The following is a 23,437-nucleotide window of genomic DNA, read 5'->3' on the forward strand; positions in this document are numbered from 1 at the left end:
TACCTTTGTCTCTTTCTTTAGTTAAAACCATTCCTCCCTCCTAAAATGCTTATCTGTACCTGTCTGAATCCTGCCTCTCTCTCTTTCATCTGAATTTCTGCAGAGCTATATTATGTGTCTGTGTATGTATGTATATAAAGCCTTCTATTTTATAAAGTGTCTTCATAATTTGTAGTAATATTTATAATTTATAGAGCACTTGCTAGGTATTAGGCACTGTGCTAAACATTTTACATACATTATCTAATTTAGTCCTCATAACTTTTTTTGTGTGTGTGTGAGGAAGATCAGCCCTGAGCTAACATCCATGCTAATCCTCCTCTTTTTGCTGAGGAAGACCGGCTCTGAGCTAACATCTATTGCCAGTCCTCCTCCTTTTTACCCCCCAAAGCCCAAGTGCATAGTTGTATGTCATAGTTGCACATCCTTGTAGTTGCTGTATGTGGGACGCGGCCTCAGCATGGCCGGAGAAGCAGTGCGTCAGTGCGCGCCTGGGATCCGAACCCGGGCCGCCAGTAGCGGAGCACGCGTACTTAACCGCTAAGCCATGGGGCCGGCCCAGTCCTCATAACTTCTGAAGGTAGCTGGGCATCCCTATCCAAGCTCAGATAACTAGTTAATAGAACCCAGGATTTGAACCCAAATCTAATTTTAAAGTCTATGCTCTTGTTCTACATTTAAGGAGATGCATTTTTTCCTCTGCCGGTTTGACATGAGATAACAAGACTTAATACGTATTTGTCTTCCCCATTTAACCTTAGAAGAAAATGTCTCAGTCAGCCAGTCCACATGATAACTGTTAGTTTAACCTTCTCTTGAGAACATAGTACCAGCATTATGAGGAACACTTACGTGCTTTAGATGTGATGTAGAGCCCTGAATTTGTCATGACTTCCCACCTCCCAGGACATGCCCTTGTGTTTGCATTTTTAAAATGTTATATTTTTTTCAATCATTTTTAAGAAACATTTTTTTTTCTCTTTAATGTCATTTTGTTGGCATTAGCCAGGTACCGGGGATGAGTAAGACCTGGTACCTTACTTGAAAGAGCTTCCATCCTCATGGGGAGCAGTAGGGTAATAAGCAGTTGTAATACATGGTGGTAGAGACTGTGCCTGAGCTGAGTCTTAAAAGATAAGTTGAGGGAAGTCAGGTAAAGAAAAAGGAGAAGGATGCTACAACTGAAAAAAAAGAGCATCTTCAAAAGCAGATTGAGAACTGACCAAACTGTAAGATCTGGGGGAAAGAAAGAAACTTTTTTGAGATTGAATTAGAGAAAGATAATTCTGCAGGTTGCAAGATGAATTCAGGGGCTCTCAGTAACCCAAATTATAAATAACAAACACCTGGGTAAGATACTGGTCAAGGGGAAAAAGAGTAGGAAGTAGTGTTAAGGAAGTGGAATCAGTAGAACTTACAGATAGTTTAATTTGGGAGAAACATAAGGAAATGTAAGATGATCCCTATGTTTCCAGCCCTTCAAAGAAATAGCTAATACAAGATGAGCAGATTTGGTGGGAAAAATTACGAGAAGACATTGAGATGCTAATGTGATTCCTACTTGAGGAAGTCCAGCTGGCAATTAGATGTTCTACCAGACATTTCAGAAGACAGATCTGGGCTAAAAGTAGAACTTTGGAGTTGTCAGCCTGGAAGCAAGAGGTGAAGCCAAAAATGTTGGCTCACCCGGGGAGAACAGATAGCTTAAGAACTAAGGCCAAAGCTGAAACCTTCTTCACATTTAGTAATTACATTAAATTGGAAATGAAACAGACCCACTTCTGTTATCTCATTACATTTAAGGTGCCTTTTACAAAAACGTATTTGTAGTAATGCATGTTATAGTTATCATTACCTTCAAACATTTGATTCAGAAGATACTTTACCTCTTGTATATGGTATGCGTATGTTCTTAAATACACCATGAAAATACCTTTGTTGTTTTAAACATATCATTTTACTTTTCAGTAGTATTTCAGATGTATCATTTTAGATACATTGAAATGCCTAATAAATGATCAGTTTAGGCATTCTTTCAGTATCAGTGACTTCTCTAATCTTAAAATTTTTAACCTTTTGCCTTGAAATTAGGAAGTATTACGTTTTGATTATTATCATGATCTCTTGTTCTGAAATGATTGTTTTAGGCCCTTTATATTACTAACTTAATAGATTATTAAATCTACATGATTTTTGTTTTGTTTTCCAAAAGTTGGCTTAAATGGAACTTGTAATTTCTTTTCATTATTTTTATTCAGTTTTTATAGAGCTTCTGGATAGTAGAAAATTGTGACCTATAGAATACTAATAAATCCTTTAAAATATAAAGGAGAATCTTTTCACTGTATGCTTTTTCAACTTGTTAACTTAAAACATAACCTGGTGTCATAATCAAGAGTTAATGTCATAACATCTAGCAGTATCTGCTCAGAAATGGCTTATGGCTCTAAAAGAGAGTATCATGAAATATGACAAAAGTCTTCTTTAAAACCTTGATTTTTCTTTTTCTCAGTATGGCGTTATATTCTCTTGTGCTCTTAAGTTAACTTTTACAAGATATTCTAGCTATAAAAGGTATTATGTTCTAACAAAAGTCTAATTCTCTATTATTCTGGAGTGAAATTTTGAGTAAAACCAGTAAAAAGTAATAGATACTATATCTTTGTTAATTTAGAGTAAGAAAAAAGGAATGTACTTACTTTTGAAAACAGTGCCTTGTGGAATTCAGTCACTGTACTGTCAAAAAGTACATAGGAAAGCCGTATGATTAGTACAAAAGACTGTTGTAGGAAAATTGTAGGCTCAACTGAAGGGAATTCTGTTAACATTCAAACTCAAGGTTTGCGTGTCCACTTGAGTTCAGTATCTGAAAAATGGTACTATTTTTAAATGCTCATTATTAACCTACACTCCAGCAGTAAAAACTAAAGAAGGTAATTATTTATCTCAAATTTCTAGTGATTTCAAGTTTCTCTCTTTCGAGAAAGCCTAAGGTACAGTTAACTTCAACGTTTTTTAGGCTCAGTAAATATTTACTATTAAAACCTTCAGTTAGATAATATGAAAGATATAAAATAAGTCAATACATTATTAACCTAAAACCTAATCTTAATCTAGTGTTAATATCGTAACTTTTAACACTATCTCCTCAGAAATGGCTTATGGCTCTACAAGAGTATATAGTTTTACGTATATAAATTTTTTTTGAAGTATATGGAAATAAATGGGAAGTATGCTCTTTTGCTCCTGCGTACTTCATTCAGATTTGATCAGTTGATTCAGTAATGTCCTTTGTAGCTTTTTTTCCCCTTGTCCAAGTTCCGGTTCTAGATCACACATTGCGTCTGGTTGTCCTGTCTCTTTAGTTCCTTTAATCTGGAATCGTTCCTCAGCCTTTCTAGGTGTTTCTTGGCCCAACATTTTGAAGAGTACAGGCCAGTTGAGTTGAAGACTGTCCCTCAATTTGGGTTTGTCTGATGTTGTCTCATAATTAGATTCAAGTTATGCATTTTTGGCAGAAATACCTCAAAATGAGCTTGTATCCCCGCTACTTCTCATTGGAAGTGTATGATGTTGGTGAAATGTTGGTGATATTAACTGATCAGTCAGATAATGTGATGTCCTCTGGGTTATTCCACTTTAAAATTATTTTTCCCTTTGTTAATAATAAGTAGTTTGTAGAAGATACTCTGAGACTATGTAAATATCCTGCTTTTAGTGAAACGTTACCCACTATCTTAAGCGTCTCGTGATGATTTTCTAACTCCATTGTTCCTTGTATGTCAATTAGTTGGCATTATATACTATAAGGAAGAGCTTTCCTGTCTCTTCCATTTATGTATTTACTCATTTAACTATTTATGTCAGTATGGGCTCATGAATTTATGTTCAGTGATTATAATCCATTGCTATCTTTTTATGATGATGGTCAAACTGTCCCCGATTCAGACAGTGGGAGTTTTTCACACTGGCTCCTGTGCCCTTTTTATATGTTCCTGTCATTCCTGGAGATTTGCACTTCCATGCTTTCTAACACATCAAAATGCTCCTAGTGCATCTAGTTCTTTCTTTGACCCAGCGCTGGAATCAGCCTTTTCTTTTAAGATGACTCAGTCCTTTTTAGTGGAGAATGGTATTTAGAAGCCAAGACCTGGGCGCTAGGTGTACTCATTGCTGCTGGTGTATCATTGCTTCTAGGCCCTCTCGGAAGACAGAGCAAGAAAAATAAATGTATATATTATATATATAATAATAATAATAAATATCTATATATTTTATCCATTCTTTACTGCTAAGAATCCTGGTTTCCATTAGCTTCAATGTATTCACTCATTTGCTCATGTCTGGAAAACAGATGATAGAGTCAGAATCATTAATCCATACCACTGTAAAAAGAGACATACACAACTAAAGTTTACTGTTTGCTTATTTTTTTTAATGTAAAACTTGATACATCTTAAATGTGTAATTCAGTGACTCAAGGACTCTTGACACACAGCCCTCTTAATATAGAACATTTCCATTACCTCTCAAGATTCCCTCATATTCCTTCCCAGTCCATTCCTACCTTAAGAAGCAACTGATTTTGTTGTTTGTTTAACCAAAAGTTAGTTTACATGTATTATGTTTATTATCAGACAAAAAAGTTATTTAAAAATTTGATAGGAAACAAATCTGTTCTGTTTCAAAAATCTGTAGCTCTAGCTTGCATTTCTTTTATTTTAAATTACTAAGATTCTCAAAAGTGGCTAATTGTCATTTTAAATAGACTATCAAAATTTAATTTCCTCAGAATAGTTTTCACATTCAGCTAATGATATATTTTAAAAGTCTGCATTTCAAAACTTAGCAACACAAAATCTCTTATTACTCCTTTCAATATGGAGAGCTCAATGTGAAATTTCATTCCTTTGTTTTTGTTAACTTGATACTTTGAGCAACAAACACACAGATAATCATTTAACAGCTAGTAAAAAATAACTATTGAGTAAAAGGCAGCTGTCAGAAAATAGAATTCTTACTGGATAGCATAAATGTGACATGTTTTGCCAAAAATGTCCTCAGTTTTTCATAAGTTTAAAGAGTGGGTTTAAAGAAAGTTTATTTTTAAGAAAAATATACTCATACACAGAGATTTTTAAGGAATTGAAAAGTATTAACTTAAAAGAAGTGATAATATTGTCAGGCACAATTAAGTGTTTTAAGAAAAGAAAAAAATTAAAACTATTATTTTAAAAGGTAGATCCTGCTTGTCAACTGCATTAAATAGAATTGCCTATGAAGGTCTGTTTGTCATGTCTGTTAGCAAAATAAGAATACTTGGCATTTTTATTTCAGAAGACCTAGTTTAACACTGCATATATGTTATATAACAGATGTTGAAGAAAACGAAGATGCTGGAGCCACCTCTCTGCCCACTCCGCCACCTCAGCCATCATCTTCAGCTTATGACCCAAGCAACATGCCATCGAGCAGCTATACTGGAATCCAGATTCCTCCCGGTGCACATGCTCCAGCTAATACACCAGCAGAAGTGCCTCACAGCACAGGTAGGAAATTAAAGCTTATCAAGTTTGAACTCTCCTTTCATAAATAAAACTGCACTTACTGTATTTGTGCCTCATCATGGTGGCCATAAAGTGTGATAAGATCTTTAAATTCCATTTGAACCCACAAAAAAAAAATTAAATCCTTTTCATTGAAGTTTTGATATTAGTTGTATTTTAGTTTTTTGAGAAATGACAAAAATCTATGTATATTAATCACTATTAACTTTTATTAATAAGAATAGTGTCTGTGCTTTTCATGTGTGTTTGTTTTCTTTTTCTCCCCCTTCCTTTCTTTCCCCTTCGCTGTTGTTCAAGAACAGCACTGAAACGAGTGAGGTTTATTATAGGGTCCCACTGTGATAGCAAGATTCGATTTTTCTTGTCTCATTCCCGTAGGACCCTGCCTCTGCCGTCAACGTGGGTGTTATTGATGAAGGGAGCAGGCTCTGAGGCACAGAATCTCAGTAGCAACGGAATTGTAGACAAGTGCAAGGAGGGCTTTGGCTTATTTTTTTTTAAGATTACAAACAAAGGAACTAAAAAACAGGAAAGTGATATCTACTATCTTTGAATGAATCAGTACTGTATGTCTATGTTTTCATAGAAAAAAGATCTGACAAAACTAGTCTCCAGTAGTAAGTCAATGTTAGTAGATAAAGATATTTTTAAAAGTTGCAGACAGATCCTCTTCTGTTTATTTGTATTGTTGACAAAGTATCACCCTTGCTTCCAAATAGAAGGGCATTTAAAACCATAATTTAAATCTTTATGTTCATTTTTATCCAAAAATTGTTCTTAAAATTTTCCTTTTATCTTAGCATAAGGGTAATATTTAAGAATATTTAGTAATATTTAAGTGATGGAATGAGAGTCATCCATTGGGCCCTGATTTCTACTATTCTATTTCTATTTCTACTGTTTCTGTTATGTATCACACCATTACCTCATTGACTTCCAGATTTTCAGCATCAGTTTATGCAAACCATTTAGGTTACTTGGCGTGAGTTGAATAATATTTTAAAAGTTTTCTGTTTTGACCATTGTAGCCACAATTATGATTAGTCTCTTTTCTCCTATTTTAAAACTTTCAACTTTACATTGTCTACAAATATTGCTAATCTTTTTGTCTTTAAAAATATTGAAGAACATGATAACTTTAACATTGCATCATTCTATATATTTTACCCTAACTTTTCATTGCTTTATGGTCTTTGTGATGACATTAATAGACAAACAAATTGAATTAGTTTTGTAAGTAAAATTTCATAGAATACTGTTTTAAATATTTTATTATCTCTTAAAAATAATCAGTATTTCCAGTGTAGGATAAAATAAGCAAAACCAGCTACTTAGATAAATACCACTCAAATCATATTAGTAAGTTCAGCAGTAACCAAGAGCCTCCAACACAAGCATTCTTACATAATGGCGGAGTGAGAATAAAATGCATTTTGAAGTCACATAATATTGGTTATTAGTTTCTACCCCTTGCTAAACCACAAACTCAACTGGTATTCAACTTCTCTTGACCTAGATTTTTCCTCTTTCTAAAATGAAATTAATCATGCTTACTTCTCATGGTTGTTTTAATTAGGAAAGGGGGGAAAGTATGAAAATTGACTACATACTCCTATGCCTAACACAAAATCAGTGCTCAGCAAATTAGCTTCCTTTTGCTTTTCTTTATCTTCCTTCCTATATCCTTGCCAAAGAAAGACAGGGTATTTAATAGCAAGTTAATGAACACTTAAAGTCATTTTGCAAATCAGAGAAAGTGTCACGTTTGGGGTAGGATCTTGACCTTACAAAAAGATTGCCTAAGGAGTATTGCTTTGGACAGTATATCTTAGGGCAAAGTCACGCTATAGGCATAGATACATAGATCTTATATAGAGACATACTGTATATATGTATGAGAGGGAAAGTTTACTTCTGGTAGGTTGAACCATATGAAACTGCTATTTTTGTACAACAAAAGTGATAAAACATTAGTAGTTTCATGTGTTCAAACTAACAGACAATATCTCCTGCTTAGAATGTACGTGACGTAAAGATCAATATTTGGAGGTAGTCTTCTATTAGGAAGTTTTCTGGCATGAACAGTTTATTTTGATTCACTTAATTCTGGCATGGGCCTTATTTTTTTTCCTTCTCTCTTTTGTTCCTCAGAGTGGAAGCATAAAACTAATAAACCTTGGAACCTTTTTAGATTGAGGTCCTATCTTGTTACTTTATACACTCTTATAGACTTAGCATTCAAATAATTATCATAGCTATTTTGTAAATCTGTTCTTACAGAAACTATATTAGGTATTGCTGTCCCTAATTTATAAACTATAAGGAAATTAAGAAATTATCCCAAGAAAATAAATATACAGACATACCTAGTAAGTAACAGAACTAGAATTTGAACCCAAGTCTTTCCGATTTCATGTTTTTGGCACCTCCCTTCTATGTCCTTTCCTCCAAGGAGCTAAAATCCTGTCAAATCGAAACCTACTTTCCTGATATATATTTCCGCCTAAGATTGGTTTGAGATATTGGAATCTCCTCTTAACTGGCAGATTTTTTTCTATTATACTTAAAACATAAAAAAAAAAAAAAAATCAGTTCATAGTTACCTAGTAGAAAATGAAATAAGAGTTTTAGTTTATAAATATAGCAGATGTTTCCCCTCTTACTCACTTTAAGAATGATTTACTTTCTCTCATGTAAAGGTCCAGGATGCACTTTTATCAAAGGGAAATCCTTAAGATAGCCGAAAAGAATAGTATGTACTAATATACAGATTTTAGTTCTTCCACCGAAAAGCAAAGAGAGCAGGGTTACGATTGATTGAAGAGGCCAAGCGTTGGCCTCTGGTGCTCTAACCGCTGCCTAATAGCAGACGTAGGCGAGTAGTGACTGTTTCTTCCTTCTCTTGAAATTTACGCATTTTGCAGTCTGTAAATATAGAAGAAGAAGATCTCAGTAAGAAATTGAAATAGATTAAATAATTCAATTATCTTATAATTAATGCTGGTCCTTTAATTATAAATTCAGCTCACCTCATATATAGATCAAAAACTTAGCGATTTTATTGTTGTTCTTTAAGGGTCAGAAGCACTGCGTTTGAGTTCTTCTATACAGCTTTCAAAGTTATTTATATTCTGGCCTAACCATTTCTGTCAAGGCTGTTTTCCGTGATTACACTGAAGTTTTTCTCAACCCAGTCCTCCTATTTTCTTGCCTTTGCTTATAGTGTTCCTCACAGATAGTGTGTCTTCCTCCCTTTTTCTCTGCCTCTCTGAATGCTACTGCCTTCCAGAGTTCTGTTTAATTATACTTTTTGCTTCTAACTAGCACCCATTTCTCCCTTTTCAGAATCTCCACATCGAGTCAGTAGAACAATTTAGTACTTAATTAGAAATCTTGTAATGTTTATTTCTTGAATGTGTACTAATCCCATCTGATAGGCTATGTAACCATCTACTTAAAAATTAACCAAAAGTTATTTGTTAACGCTTCTGGTTTGTTAAAAAATAGAAAGAAAGAAATTTCTGACACAGTTCTGCTTTCCCCCAGAAATGTTTTTATGATCACATCACTGCAGTCTAGGGGTTGTAACCCATTTGTAAACTGACAAATGAGTCCTTTCCAAATCAAGAAAGAAAGAAAAATAATGCCCTAGCTTTGGGCATCTCAAAAAATAAATAGCATAAACTAAAAACCATTTTGCCTAATTTAACCCGTAGTTATGAACTTGTGTTGAGCCAGTACGCCAAGTCCCCATGGGAACATGTCATGGTGGCTGCCAAGAGGACCGGCCTTGGCTCATGTGCATCAGGACAGACGAGAAGCAGCATCTTCTGACTGCTGTATGGGGCATGTTGAGCAGCCTGTGTTGTTAATTCAATTCTTAGTTCAATGACTGTGACCAGAAGTTCTTAACAACATGCAGACTACCTAATTTTTAATAATGCTCAAATTTTTACTATATCACTACATTTTTTCCCCTGTAAGTTCTGTTTGTTCTTGTTAATATTGCCTACTTATTAATCATATGGAGATGTACAAACAAGCATTTAAAAATTAATGTGGAATGCTGACCAAAATAAGTATGCCTTCTCCATAGAGAAAGGAGTTTGTTTGGAGGATTTTAATTTAGGCAGAAATACAAATACTTAGCAAGAAATGGCATTGATATCTAGACTGATCTGAGAGAGGGTTGTAGACTTACCTTTTTTTTTTTTAAGATCTGTATGAAGAATATATATAGTCATCTGCCTGTTTCTTAGGTACAGCTGCTTCAGAGCACTAGACGCGACTAGGTAGTCTCTGAGGATCCCTCTCAAAGTGTGTATTCTAACTTTTTTTTAATATTATGTAATTATATGCCTTTAAAACTTCAGCAAGTTTTTTGGGGAGAATTTTGTCAGATGTTTATAGTTTAATGTATTTGGTTAGCACTTATCAAAATCAAGCAAAAGATAATCTTTGAATTAGTCAATTTAAAGTTTGTATCTCCTGATTTTGCAGTTAACACTTCTATAAGTTTTTCCTATAAATATATTTGTGTGTATATATGTGTGTGTGTGTGTGTGTGTCTGTGTATGTACACAGTGTATAAGAATACTCACTGTAGTATTAGCTGTAGTAGGAAAAGATTGGAAACAAACCTAAATAACCATCAGAAATAGATTGCTTTATAAATTGTGGTTTGTGCATGGAATAGAACACATTGTAGCCATTAAGAGCAAGGCAAGGGTGGGCCCCATGGCATAGTGGTTAAGTTAGGCGCCCTGCACTTCGGTGCCCCAGGGTTCGCAGGTTCGGTTCCCAGGGGCAGACCTACACCACTCGTCAGCCATGCTGTGGTGGCGACCCACATGCAAAATAGAGGAAGAGTGGTACAGATGTTAGCTCAGGGCTAATCTTCCTCAAGCGAAAAGAGGAAGATTGGCAAAAGATGTTAACTCAGGGCCAATCTTCATCAGCAAAAAAAAAAAAAAAAAGGAAAAGCAAGGCAGATTTATATATATTAATCTGGAGTTATTGCTAAGACATATTAAGTGAAAAACGCACAGAATAGTGCGGTATGCAGACATATTACCATTTGCAGAACACACACATCCCAAAGTGTTGCTCTCCAGAGAGAAAAGAGTTTGTTTGGAGGATTTTGATTTAGGCAAGAACACAAATTTCTTAGCAAAGAACATTTATTTTTACATACATACACACATTAGACTGGACCCACACGTGCCTGTATGTGCGTGGAAGGTGCCCTAGAAGCCAGTGGTAGCCCTAAAGCAGCCTGGAGTAGGAATGAGAATCAGGTTTTTCAGATTTTTTTGTACTATTTAAAATTTGTACTTGACTTTTCATCTATATCGCTTTGTTCTTTTAAATTTTTTATTAGTTCAATTTTTAGTTAAAAAATAAGGTTTTCATGACTTACTAGTTCCAAACACTATACAACGAAATTAGCTTGCCCTCAGACAAAGTTAAATGAGATAAAATGGTATATATTTAAGCCATTTTTTCTTTTGAGTTGGGAATAAGAAGGTCCTTCAAAGTCAAAACTTCATACCTGCAAACTATATTTGAGGACTTCTTCAGTCAGCCCTTGTGAAACCATCATTCTGAAGCTCTCATTGGCTATGTGTCTCTGCTCCTAGGAAACTTCCCAGTTTGTTTTCTCCCTTTCTTCTGTTCCCTTCTTATCCAGTGTCTTTCTCACTTGACCCTTTCTACAAATTGCCTATTCGAATTTAACCTACTAGCTTGGGGCAAATGGCAAATGAATCCTGTCATCTATTCGAGTCCATTGATGTAGAGCAATCAGCTTTTCTTCATTTGCTTTCCTCCTGATTAAATCATTGAAGTCTCTGGGAAGTTCCATCAGTTTGTGTTAATTTTTTAGATAATTAATAATCTTCAACTCTAGTATATTACTTAGCATTAACCAAGAATGCTAGTTATTCACTAAATAAGGCAGTCATGATAAGTTCTAATAGGAAGTTAAAACTAATTGCTTATTGAATATATAAAAAAATCATCTTAAAAACATGTAAACTGGAAAATTTGGAATGTGTAATTTGTAATTTCATGCAGAGTGATGAAATGGGGCTCATCCCATAAGTTAAACTAAATCATAATTATATTCTACCTTGGTCCCCAGATTATTTAATTGGCTAAGCAGTTAAAAGGTGGGAGGGGAGTCTTACTTCTACAGATATTCAGTAAGTTTTAATTGAGAAGCAAGTTGAAGCATTACACATGACAAAGAAAATACGTAATGGAAATGTGTAGCTAATACATGTATGTAAGCACTCAATATGTATTTTCCTGCATATTTTCTATACCAGCCTCCAACATCAAATAAGTATATCAAATTAGAATTCATTAATGTTTTAAAAAAGTAGTTAAGTGAAGTGATGAAATTCCTCCATAATCCTTGAAGTGCTTTCCTACTATGTTACTAAGAAGTGTAACACTTTAATACCCATTTGTGGTTTTGTGATTTGCAGGTGTAACAAGTAATACTATCCAACCTACTCCACAGACGATTCCAGCCATCGATCCCACTCTTTTCAGTACAATTTCCCAGGGTAAGTCAGCTGACTATTTTATGAGATGTAATGTATCTCCTGTTTTGGGGTGTTTTGGTAATTTTACCTTAGGAATGCCATATATTTGCATGTGTAGGTAATGTGAAACACATTTCTTTGACTGCTTGTGTTCACTAGATTCTCCAATGAACCAAGATTGCTTTACATTATCAAAAATTCCTAAATCCAAAGGCATTCCCTTTCTTTACAGTTCCCTTTTTTTCATATACTGCTGGATATAGTGGTACAAACATGTAGCCAACGCTGTCATGGAAGCTTGTGCTAGATGACTTTAGTTTAGTTCAAGATTACCATATGTTGTGATTATGATCTTCCTTATCTGCACTCTGAGTTACTAGATTATCTGAGAAGAGAGGAACTGACTATAATTGAAAACAAAAATCTCTGAGAATAATTATATTTGGCTCTGAGGATTATTATTTTGGTTCGTAGGCTAGATTGTTGATTTTAGGTTTGTTGATTTTAATCTTTCCTAATTTTCTGACTTTTCTGCTTTTTCCCCACTTCATTGTTGTATTTATCTTGGTCTTTCTCATTCAGAGTTCTCTTCATATGTCTGATGAGATTTAGAATGAAGACCTTGGTTTACTATTTCCGGTAGCTGTTGTTGAGTTTCCGCCGATTCGGTGTCTGCCCATCTGTTTCCCACGTGATTTTCCTCTTCTCCAATGGGAGTGGGAACTGGCCGTTAAGTTTACCTGGCTCTCAGCTGTGGAATGAGGATGGAGGGAGATAGAGGGGCTACCACGTCTACCTTGTCAGTCCCAGCTCTGTCTAGGCAGTTCATTCCACAATTTTAGAGACATTCTCTATCTTTTTTGCCTAGCGGTGACTGTGAGAGATAGGAAGCCATTGGGGTGAGAGTGGTCTGAGGAGGTTGGTAGAGCGGGGAAGGACATGAGATGAATCTGGGGTGTTTTTTAGGCTGACTCAGTAAAGACCCGCACTCCCAGCCCTCGTGTCTGGCTAGACCCTCTCTGAAGTCTCTCTGGATAGGCTCCAGTCGCCCCCTATGGACGTGTTCTGTGTTGGGATTTCTTCCACTCTGTTTTATCAACAGTGTACCACCATTCAATTTCTGCTTTTCTGGAAGTTTCTTTAAATCGCTTGTCAGTTTTCCTTTTTCAGTTTCTTTACTCTTTCTGTTCTTCTCTGCTCCTCCTTTTCCATTTTATGGATTTATTTCCTTTTGTCTTACCTTATCATTTTAATATGGTCTCAGGAGGAAGAATACTCAATCGTGTGTGCTTAGACTACTATCTAGAATCAGAACCCCCGAATTGTTTACCCAACCAAACCATCAGTTGGGTATGAAGACAAAATAAATATTTTTAAATATGTGAGGACTCTGAAATTTTGCCTACCACATACCTTTCTTAAGAAGTTACGTGAGGGTATACTCCATCAAGAAAAGGATGATAACCAAGAAAAGAAATGTGAGATGTAAGAAATGGTGAAGTTAACCTTAGTCTAAAGGCTTTTCCACAGGCTTGGAAAGCAACTGCTCTGAAATTAGAACAGGAAATCAAAGAGCTCTTCTCCTTTAAGAAAAAATCAGATAGATTCTGTGCAATATATAGAATATGAAAGACATACATAAGAAGCCATAGAATTTTTCTCCCAACAAGAAGAACAAAAAGATACAAGAGAAAATTTTAAATTGTACAGGAAATTTCAAGAAACAAAGTAAAATATGCCATAATTTTGAACAATAATAGAATTATGAAATATAAGAAAAGGGATTTTGTTTTTCTTGGACACATAGAATAATCTCCTTCAAATGACACAGGCTTATCACAAACAGAATACTTCATTCGGGACAGAATACAAACATCATCAACAATGACAAGTGAAGGTAGAGAGAGATTTCTGCACGTTGAAAGGTGAAATGGATGAAAGAAAGCTGTCAGAAAGAGTAACCAGGAGTGAAATGCCGAGATTTTTTCCAAAGTTGGTGGAATGAGAAAGAGAAGACAAAAGTAAGCAACTAAAGAATTTGAAAGCATTAATAAAAACAAGAGGAGATAGGGCAGAGCGGAGAACAGAGTAGCGTCAGTGAGGTACATCCTTCCCTTTCCTAGCAGTGTCAGTAGATAATGTCTAAAAATGGATAAATCAAGAAATAGTGGTATAAGCTTATCAGTTGGGGTTAGGAAAATAACCTTGTCAGTCCTAGCTCTAACAAGCCCTCGCTCTTCTGTTGAGAACAACCAGAAATAGAAATAATTTTAAAATGGAGTGGGGAGGAGCACAATAGATGACTTGAAGTATGTTCTATCCTAATTTCTAAATCCTATGCGGAAATCACTCTGAAAATAATAAAATGCCCAACATGATCGCTGTCACATGGGTCAAGCGATATTATGAGTATAATATGAATTGCTTAAATTTGTTTCTTTAATTCTGTATTCAATTGGCTTATTGGTCTAACAGCAGAAAGGTTTATCTGTGGTTGGTTCAGAATCTAATAAAAGTCAGGGGAGAAGAGAGATTAGAAGTATGTGTGGTGCCGGCCCGGTGGTGCAAGTGGTTAAGTGAGCACACTCCACTGCGGCGGCCCGGGGTTTGCTGGTTCGGATCCTGGGCGCGCACCGATGTACCGCTTGTTAAGCCATGCTGTGGCAGCGTCCCATATAAAGTGGAGGAAGATGGGCACAGATGTTAGCCCAGGGCCAGTCTTCCTCAGCACAAAAAGAGAGGAGGATTGGCAGATGTTAGCACAGGGCTGATCTCCTCACAGAAAAAAAAAACAAGTATGTGGCGTCTGAAGTGGAGCACACGGCGCTCTGCAGATAAGGTTATGGAGGCTCCAGGCGCCCAGACTGTGTTGGTGACTATAATTTAAATGTATATTTTTTACTTATATTTAAGTGTACGAGTTACTTTAAGTGTGTTCTACTTTTCTCGATTTTATCAAAAGCAGCTGAGTTATGAAGCCTAAAATCGCGAGCTACGATGACCCTTGAATCCTGAAAGGTCTAGTTTAAGAGTATTTCTGTATATCGTGGGGAACATAGTGCTAAGGTAAGAGGAGTAGATAGAAACCTAGAATAATCAGGCAAATTACCCAAGAACACGGTAGAGAAGATTTATCTGTTAGTAGACAGACAGGGAACCTGACCAACAAATACTATATTCTTCTGTTAAATTTGCTTCCTAGATTCCCCTCTATAGTCCCACCCACCTGTAAAAGCTCTGCCTAAGATCTGATGTGAAAATATCTGAAACAGAATAGACACAGATCAGTGAAATGGAATAGGGAAGCCAGAAATAGGGCCACACAGTATGAGAATTAAATTAATGGTAAAGGTGGCATTTGGATCAGTGTGTCGGGAATATGTATTCAAAAGTGATGTCAGAACCATTGGTTATCAGGAAAAGAATATGTTAGATAACTGGCTCACAATTCTTGTGACTCATTTGGTTGTGTCTTAACAAGTTTGACTAATGAAAAGTAATAAATTCCATACAACAAAGACTCCCTTTCCTCCATTACATTGTTAAAATGCAGCTAATAGACTGGGAGGAAATTGATACATAAGAATTAATGTGCAGAGCATGTGTAAAGAGCTCTCACAAATGAATAAGTAAAACTCAGTAGGAAAAAAATAGGCAGAGAATGTAAACAGGTAATACAGATGTGCAATGAATATATAAAAAAGATGCCCAGTCTTACTAATAATCAGGGAAATTGAGAATCTGGTTTGGTGTCCAAGAGATGCAAAAACGTTTTAAAAGATTGATAAGCTGCAATGTTAGTGAAAACATAGAGAATGAGTCTTGCATGCTGTTGGCGGGACTGTACATTGGTAAAGCGTTTCTCAGTAGCCTTGTGTCAGTACCAGAATTGCAAATGTAATTTTTTTGACCCAGCTGTTTCCCTTTTAGGAATCTATCTTAAAGAAATACTTAGACATGGGCACAAAATATACTCACAAGGATATTTATTTCAGCATCATTTGTAGTAATAGTACAAAACAATCTTAAGTGCTTATTAATGGGAAAGTAGTTAAATTAATTATGGTCCATCCATGCTTTGCAATACTGTGCACATATTAAAAAAGGAATATGGTAGCTCTCATGACATATTGAGTAAAAAAGCAAGTTGCAGAACATTATATAAGATATGACCCTGTTCAGGAAAAAAAAACATTTAAAACAAAACTTTATCTTCCTACGTGCACATGTGTGTAAAAGCATAGGAAAAGTCTAGAGAATGCACACACTAAAAATAGTGGTTTCATAGCCACCATCACTGCCATCACCACCACCTCTAATGCTTTCTGTTTCCCTTTCTGGCTATATTTTTCTACTTAGTGCTTAGTACTTATCACCTTTTAATACATATATATGTGTGTGTATTAGTATTAATATATATTAAATATTTTTGTAATGCATTTGTGACTGACTCTGGAGAGGAGAATGGAATTGGAAAGGTAGGTATTTGAAGCACAGTATTTACTTTTTTACCTTGTATATCTCTGTATAGTATTAGAATATGAATAACAACTTACCTCATGAAGTTTTTGAGAATGAAATGGGATATCTGAAAAGTACTCAGCACAGCACCTGACATAATGAAATTCTACCTCTAATCATTGCTACTGGCGTTGCCACTGTTGAGTGACGCATCTTGGCAGTGCCTGGGTGTAAGGGTTCGGTGCTTTATATTTACCTCCACAGTTGACTGCAGGTCAGATGGTTCCTTACGTTTCTGCCTGTGCATCCACTCACATCAGAGGATTATAGAGTACACTAGGATCAAATTATCTAAGGTCCGTGGCATGAATTTCTAGAACTACCTGGTTAAATAGGAAAGAGTCTCTGAAGACTCATTTTGGAAATATTTACAATTAAGTGTTCTGTCCTCTGTCATGGCATTAGAGAAATCAACCTCGGAAATGGATGCTATATCCCCTGAGCAGGCAGGGATTTCTCTTCACACCAAGTAATGTTATCTTCAACCCAGTGCTGACCCAGGGTGTCTTTCTGCTGTAATAGCTCTAGCTGTCCTCTTCCCTGCTCTTGTCCTGCCCTGTGAAGGCAGGAGCAGCTCTCTGATAAAGATGGTCTTGCCTGAAGCCATCTGGAACTTCTAAGTACAGATTTCAGAAAAGAGACGATATATTAGACAACCTCTCTAATCCTGTAAACCCCTTTGAGGTCTACAGTATGCTCTCTCTGGTTCTGTTAGGGCTTCTAGTAAATTTTAATGATAAAAAAAAATCTTTTGCGTTAAGCAGTATTTTCTATTTTGAATATAAAATCAGATAAACTGAAATTGAACAATTGTTCTCTTCCTGAAATGTGTTTCCGTTCCTATGTCTTTTCCACTTTCTCTATTTAGTTTTTAAATGCTAATTTAAAAGAATCCTAATTGTAGACAGATTTTATTTTTATGTAATTTAAAATTTTAATTCACGTTTTATTATTAATAACATTATAATGACTATATTTTTTAAATAAAAGAAAGCATGAACTGTTACAAAATAGCAAAAGTAACTATTTGACATGGCTTAAGTTCTTTATATTTTTAATTGTTGAAAATAAATCTCACATCTCTATATAAGTCTATAACTTACATTTTATATCTAAAACTATATTGGTTATTATTTAATTATATTTTATATGAGTTATATAATTTGTCATACATGTCTATAAGCTGTATATATTACATATCTGTAATTATATTTTTTTTGTTGAAAAATCTTCACATTTTATAAGTATTGAAATTATTTCATGAAAAAAATCAATATTCAGGTTTTAAAACAGTTTTATCGTTGCTGGATAAGTTTAGTTTATAAAACTAAAATAGTAAGAGTTCTTGCCACTATACACATTTTATCCGATTAATAAATAAGTGATATGTCAGCAAAACGGTGCTAAAGCTAACGCTGTAAAAATAAGATTAGTCCTGAGCATTAGGGCTTTCTTCCAGCAAGTCCGGTGAATTCTGGATGGATGCATTATGTACTTAAAGATGGCCTTGAGATAAGAGGATAGACTATTAAAGCACAAATAAGCAGTGTTAAGATAAACTCAATTTTTAAAGGTGTCTCACTCAACCTAGATAGTATGTATGTCTAGGTGACTGGAGCCTCTTAATATATTTTGAAAAGCCATTAAAGAAGCTAGTAGATATTTTCAAGAAACAAATACAAGCTGAAGCGTGCCTGACTAAGTTGCCAATAGAACTGCAGGACAATTGTTTTTTGGATTTAATGGGTAACAAGTGGCTAGTCACTAAAATACTAAAAGCAGGATTGTGGAGAAACTGGTTTTGATTTTTTAATATATAATTACATTTTATTAGTTTATTGATGTGTATTACTTGCTTGTTAATAAAGACCAAAATTCAAGGAAATTAAAATCAGTTCTTTTAAAATTCAAATGTGTAATCTCTGATTCATAACAAGAGGGACCAACTATTAATCTTTAATGATGTTAATTCAACAAATATTTGAAGACTTACTATATGTAACACACTGGGCTAGTTACTATATGTAGATATGTGTGTATTACCTCAAAATCTGAAATTTAATTAATGTTTAATTCTATTTGAACTGTATTCATTTTAAAATGTGGGATATAAAATATGGACAGCTCTTTTATATTCATTCATTAAAGTTACTGAGCACTTACAGGTGCCTGGAAACTTTAGGATACATTGTTTCAGTACTCTTTTTTGAAAATTATAGAAAATAATAATTTGGATCAGAATTTAATATGCGAGTACCTGGAATTGCTACCTAGTTTGAAGTCCTTACCTAGATAATGTCAAAGTTTCATTTTATGCTGTATATCTATGGCAAAATTAAAAGCAGCTAAACAAAGTCATTCTATTTATAAGTACAGGCCTATAAACAAAATCAAAATGTATTATCTGTTATAGTCTATGCTACCAGCCTTCAGATCACTTCTCCTTAGAGTCTTCATAAAAACTTCTAAAGAAAATGGTCTTTATATCAAAAAACAAGATACAAAGTCAGTTTTTAATTTCATCTTTAGAAGTATATATTCAAGTATATTCAAATCTTAAACTAAATGAAATGTTTTTAGTATGGTTTTTTTAACCCAAATTATTTAGTTGGGCTCTACGCATGCTAATCATAATGTATAACTGGAAAACTTGCTGAGAATAAATTTTGGAGAAATAATTTGTAAGGTTGTTTACATATTTAATTGTGTAGTTTAATGATATAAAACCTCAGTTAAACCATAGAGTTGTTAATCTGGATGGCACACAAATGCAAAATCTTTTCATGCTTAAGAAGTTAAAGTATTTATGTAATATTTTAACATAAAGTTTATTAATTTTTTTTATTGAGGGTTATATTTATATTCCAGTTTAAATGAGGGTTGAATGTTTAGTCTCTGGGTATTGTTCCATGAAAAGAGATGCTGAGCAATTCTCGCATAAACACCAAAGCTGCTCTCCTTGTTTTACACAAAATGTAATTTTTTGCAATTAATTTGCCAAAATATAAAGCCTTCTAGTTCATTACTTCCAGAAGGAAAATCTTGCTCATATAATTTATTATGTATTGGCATGTGTATTGTTTATATTAGTAGAGACAAAATTGATAGCATGAACAAAATTTATTTAAATACAACTGGGATTGAAAAAAAAAACCTTCATGTTTTACATAAACTTAAATATTTTCTGTAATCTTAAAATGTAAGCATTTAGCTAACCTAAACAGAACACATTTTGTATTCTTATATATAAATCTTAGTTACGCTTTTTCTTCTAGGGGATGTCCGTCTAACACCGGAAGACTTTGCTAGAGCCCAGAAATACTGCAAATATGCCGGCAGTGCTTTGCAGTATGAAGATGTCAGCACTGCTGTGCAGAATCTGCAGAAGGCCCTCAAGTTACTGACTACAGGCAGAGAATGAAGCCTTTGTACAAGAGATCATGTGTTTTTGGCCTAAAGAACTAACAGTCCGTTACTCTATCTTCAGCCTATCGGGAACACAGTTTTAAGGAAGACTTCAGTTCCACTGAATAGAACAATGAAATCTGTGTCTGTTTATCAGATTCCTGTTGAAGCATTCAGCAGCAGCCTAACCAGTTTTCATTGTCCGTTTAGTGGATCCAGTAATCTCTGGGTACGTGGGGCTGATGTTAGCAAGATCCTAAAAATGCCCATTAAACCCTGCTTCAAAACGTGAAACTACAGTTCTACAAAATGTATTGGGAATAAGCTTTGTATCTTAATTTGCATAAGTTAAGGAATGTTTTTATTCTGTAATTTGGACAGACAGATTGTATTACTTTGCTATAAAATTCTCAATTTAGCTTTTAATAAAGATTGCCAGAATGTTCTAGATTAGAGATCATGTTTTTGTTTTCCTCAAGATTTATAAAACAAATATGAACGTCCTAAACTGTTAGGTGAATCTGAAATCAAAATTCAATTTATATTCATGTTAAATATAACTACATTAAAAGTTCAATTTTTCATGGAAGGAAATGTAAAGAGAGAGAGCACTTTTAGACTTACGAATAATGTTGGTTTCCCAACTGCTTTCCCTTATCCACTGAAGCTTAAGGTGTATCGGTACTTCCTTCATAGGCAGTTTGACTGCATGTGGTAGAAAATGAAAAGAAGACATTTGTAGTAATGCCTGGAAACTTGGTGCTTTAAGTTAAGGTTCTCTTCTGCTGCTATGGAATGGATTCCATAGAGTGTATAGCTATGAATGATGCAGGAGATTATAAGAATTTAGATGCTCAGTTGTTAAGTTTATGAGTTTTGTGGAGAATTATGGACTTATACTGTGTTACCTGCACTTGTGCTGTGTAAAAAATAAATACAAAGATTCTTTCAACTGGTTCAAATTATTACCGAGCTAAATGTCTGTTTTGATTTGCATGCTAGAATTGGCGTTTTTTTAAGTCATTATTTTTAGTTACAGGAATATGTATGTTTCTGTAGTAAGAGACAAAAAATTTTTAAAAAGAGATAAATTTGGCAAATTTACCCAAAATTTATCTGGTCCATTTCATTCATTCCACTAAAATTGAAGTCCTTTAACATAGGGGTCAGCAAACTCTGGTCCATGGGCTGACCACCTATTGTGTAAATGAAATTTCACTGAAACAAAACCATATCCATTTGTTTTATCTATGGTTGCTTTCCATGATTGCACAATTATATGGCCTGCAAGTCTGAAATATTTACTATTTGGTTCCTTAAGAAAAAGTTTTCTGACCCCTGGTCTAACAGTCTTTTGGAAAGAAAATGAATCATTAACTCATAATCATTTGTGTCTTTCAGTTTTTCTTTGCATAAGTGTAATGGTATTGTATAGAGTTTGACAGATGACTATTCAGACAGAATAAACTGTTCTAAATTATTGCAGAAACAAGCCTGAAGAAACATGCCTTCTGAAGAACGTTTTCATATCTTTGCAACTGAATTTCTGCATTTGTAGGTTTCAGCATTTGCATCTAGAAATCCAGTGCTCTGATACAGTTCTCTAGAACTTTATTGTAATAGGAAAGTGGCTAGAATGATCTTTAGTGTTATAAGACGAAAATGTAGTGCAGCAAGTTTTAATTCAAATTTTAGCATGTCTGGACATGAGAAAGAAGACTGTCACCTCCCATTTCACACCCTATTTTGTTGCTCCCAATTGGGAGAGCACCTGGAGGGAAGAAGATAATGTGAGAACCCTGGATTCTACTGATAAGTGGGCTATTGTGTAAGAACCCTGATCTGTAAAGTGGAAGCAACACCGCTAGCCACCTCAGCTTCTTATGAGAACTAAATGAGATACTATACAAGACGTGCTCAGCATATAGCAGCGTTACGTAAATGTTTATTATTGTTAGCATTAATGTTACAATAATAGTGTAAAGTGTTAATTTATTTCCTGAATATCAGGAAATCCCAGTTGTGTCTGTGGCCCATTGCTTAAAAATGTTTTCTTGGGTGAGAGGATTGACCTTTAAAGATTTTTTAACTCCGTATTTCTTTATATAAGATGTGACAAGATAAAGTTAGAAATTTTCTGAAGTAACACTAGGATTGCAATTTCCATTTAGTCATTCAGCATGTATTTATTGAGCAGCTGCTATTGTCCTTATCATGAGGAAACAGCAGAAAAAAGAAAAAATTCCTACCTCATAGATTTTATATTCTAGTGGGGAGGAAACAAACTTAATAAAAAGTATATCATATATTGTATTCAGCGAGTGGTTTTCAAAGGGTAGTTGTTAGAAATGCAAATCTCAGACTCTACCCACTGAGAAACGCTAAGGGTGAGGCCTAGCGTTCCGAGTTCTGAGAAACAACTTTAGGTAGTCTCGTGGTCCCTCAAGTTTGAGTGGGTTAGCCCTACCCAAATCAGAAAGACTGAGTCTGGGAGGAGAGAGATTTCCCTGAAGCAGTGGTTCTCAGAGTGTGGTCCCTGGACTCCCAGCATCAACATCTCCTGGGAACTTGTTAGAAAGTTCTGGGGACTACCCTTGAGGATCTTCTGTATTAGATAGTGATAAATGCTGTGGAGAAAATGAGTATGGGGCAGGAAATGCTTGGATGTGTGAGACGTGCGTATTAAATAGGATAGTCAGGATAGGCCTCCCTGATGTGACATTTCAGGGAAGAAGGAGTGGGAGGAAGGGCGTTTCTGGCAGAAGGAGGTAGACAGAGAAGAGGTTAGAGGAGGTCAGTGAGGAAGGCTGGTGAATCTGCTAGAAGGCTTAGGGCCATAGAGGCTTTTTGTAAGAGACTTGACTTTTACTCTGTGCAAGATGAAGGTACTGAAAGGTTTTGAACAGAAGAGTAGCCTGATGTCACTTAACTTTTAAAAGGATCATTGGCTGCTGTGCTGGGCCTAGACCCTAAGGCGGGCAAGGGTGGAAGCTGGAGGCCAGTTAAGAGAGTACTGCAGTCATAGAGATGAGAGATTCTGATGGCTTAGGTCAGGGGTCGTGGGGGAGGTAATAAGATGAAATGGGTTTCTGTCTGTCTTTTTAAAGTGGAGTGACAGTATTTCTGATCAACGATCTGAGATAGGAGCCTAGGAGGAGTGGCGGTCGACACCCAAAGTCCTGGAAGGAGTGCTGGAAGGAATGAGTAGTATTCATTGCAGTGGGGAAAGTTGCCGAACTCTGCTGAGCTTTGGGCCAAAGTACAATGTTCCGAAGTTCTTGTGACCATCCCAAGTAAAACTATTTGATAACATTGTTTTTGTCAATGCAGACACGGGGGGAAGAAAAAATAAGATAATGTCCTATCTGCAGGGATTGTCACAGACTTCTCACC

General features: G+C 35.2%; 1 protein-coding gene across 2 annotated transcripts in view; it reads left to right on the top strand.

Annotated features, from left to right (window-relative positions):
• Positions 1 to 21,009, top strand: part of VTA1 (vesicle trafficking 1) — a 63,140-nt gene extending 42,131 nt beyond the window's left edge. For both annotated transcript variants that reach the window (XM_058534176.1, XM_058534178.1), the window contains exons 6-8: positions 5,376 to 5,549; positions 12,059 to 12,139; positions 19,915 to 21,009. In XM_058534176.1, the coding sequence (XP_058390159.1) occupies positions 5,376 to 5,549; positions 12,059 to 12,139; positions 19,915 to 20,060 (401 nt within the window). In that variant the 3' untranslated portion in view covers positions 20,061 to 21,009. The remainder of the gene's footprint in view (positions 1 to 5,375; positions 5,550 to 12,058; positions 12,140 to 19,914) is intronic.
• The last annotated feature ends 2,428 nt before the right edge of the window (positions 21,010 to 23,437 follow it).

This window comes from Diceros bicornis, chromosome 39 (assembly GCF_020826845.1).
Source record: "Diceros bicornis minor isolate mBicDic1 chromosome 39, mDicBic1.mat.cur, whole genome shotgun sequence".
NCBI classification, from domain to species: Eukaryota; Metazoa; Chordata; class Mammalia; order Perissodactyla; family Rhinocerotidae; genus Diceros; species Diceros bicornis.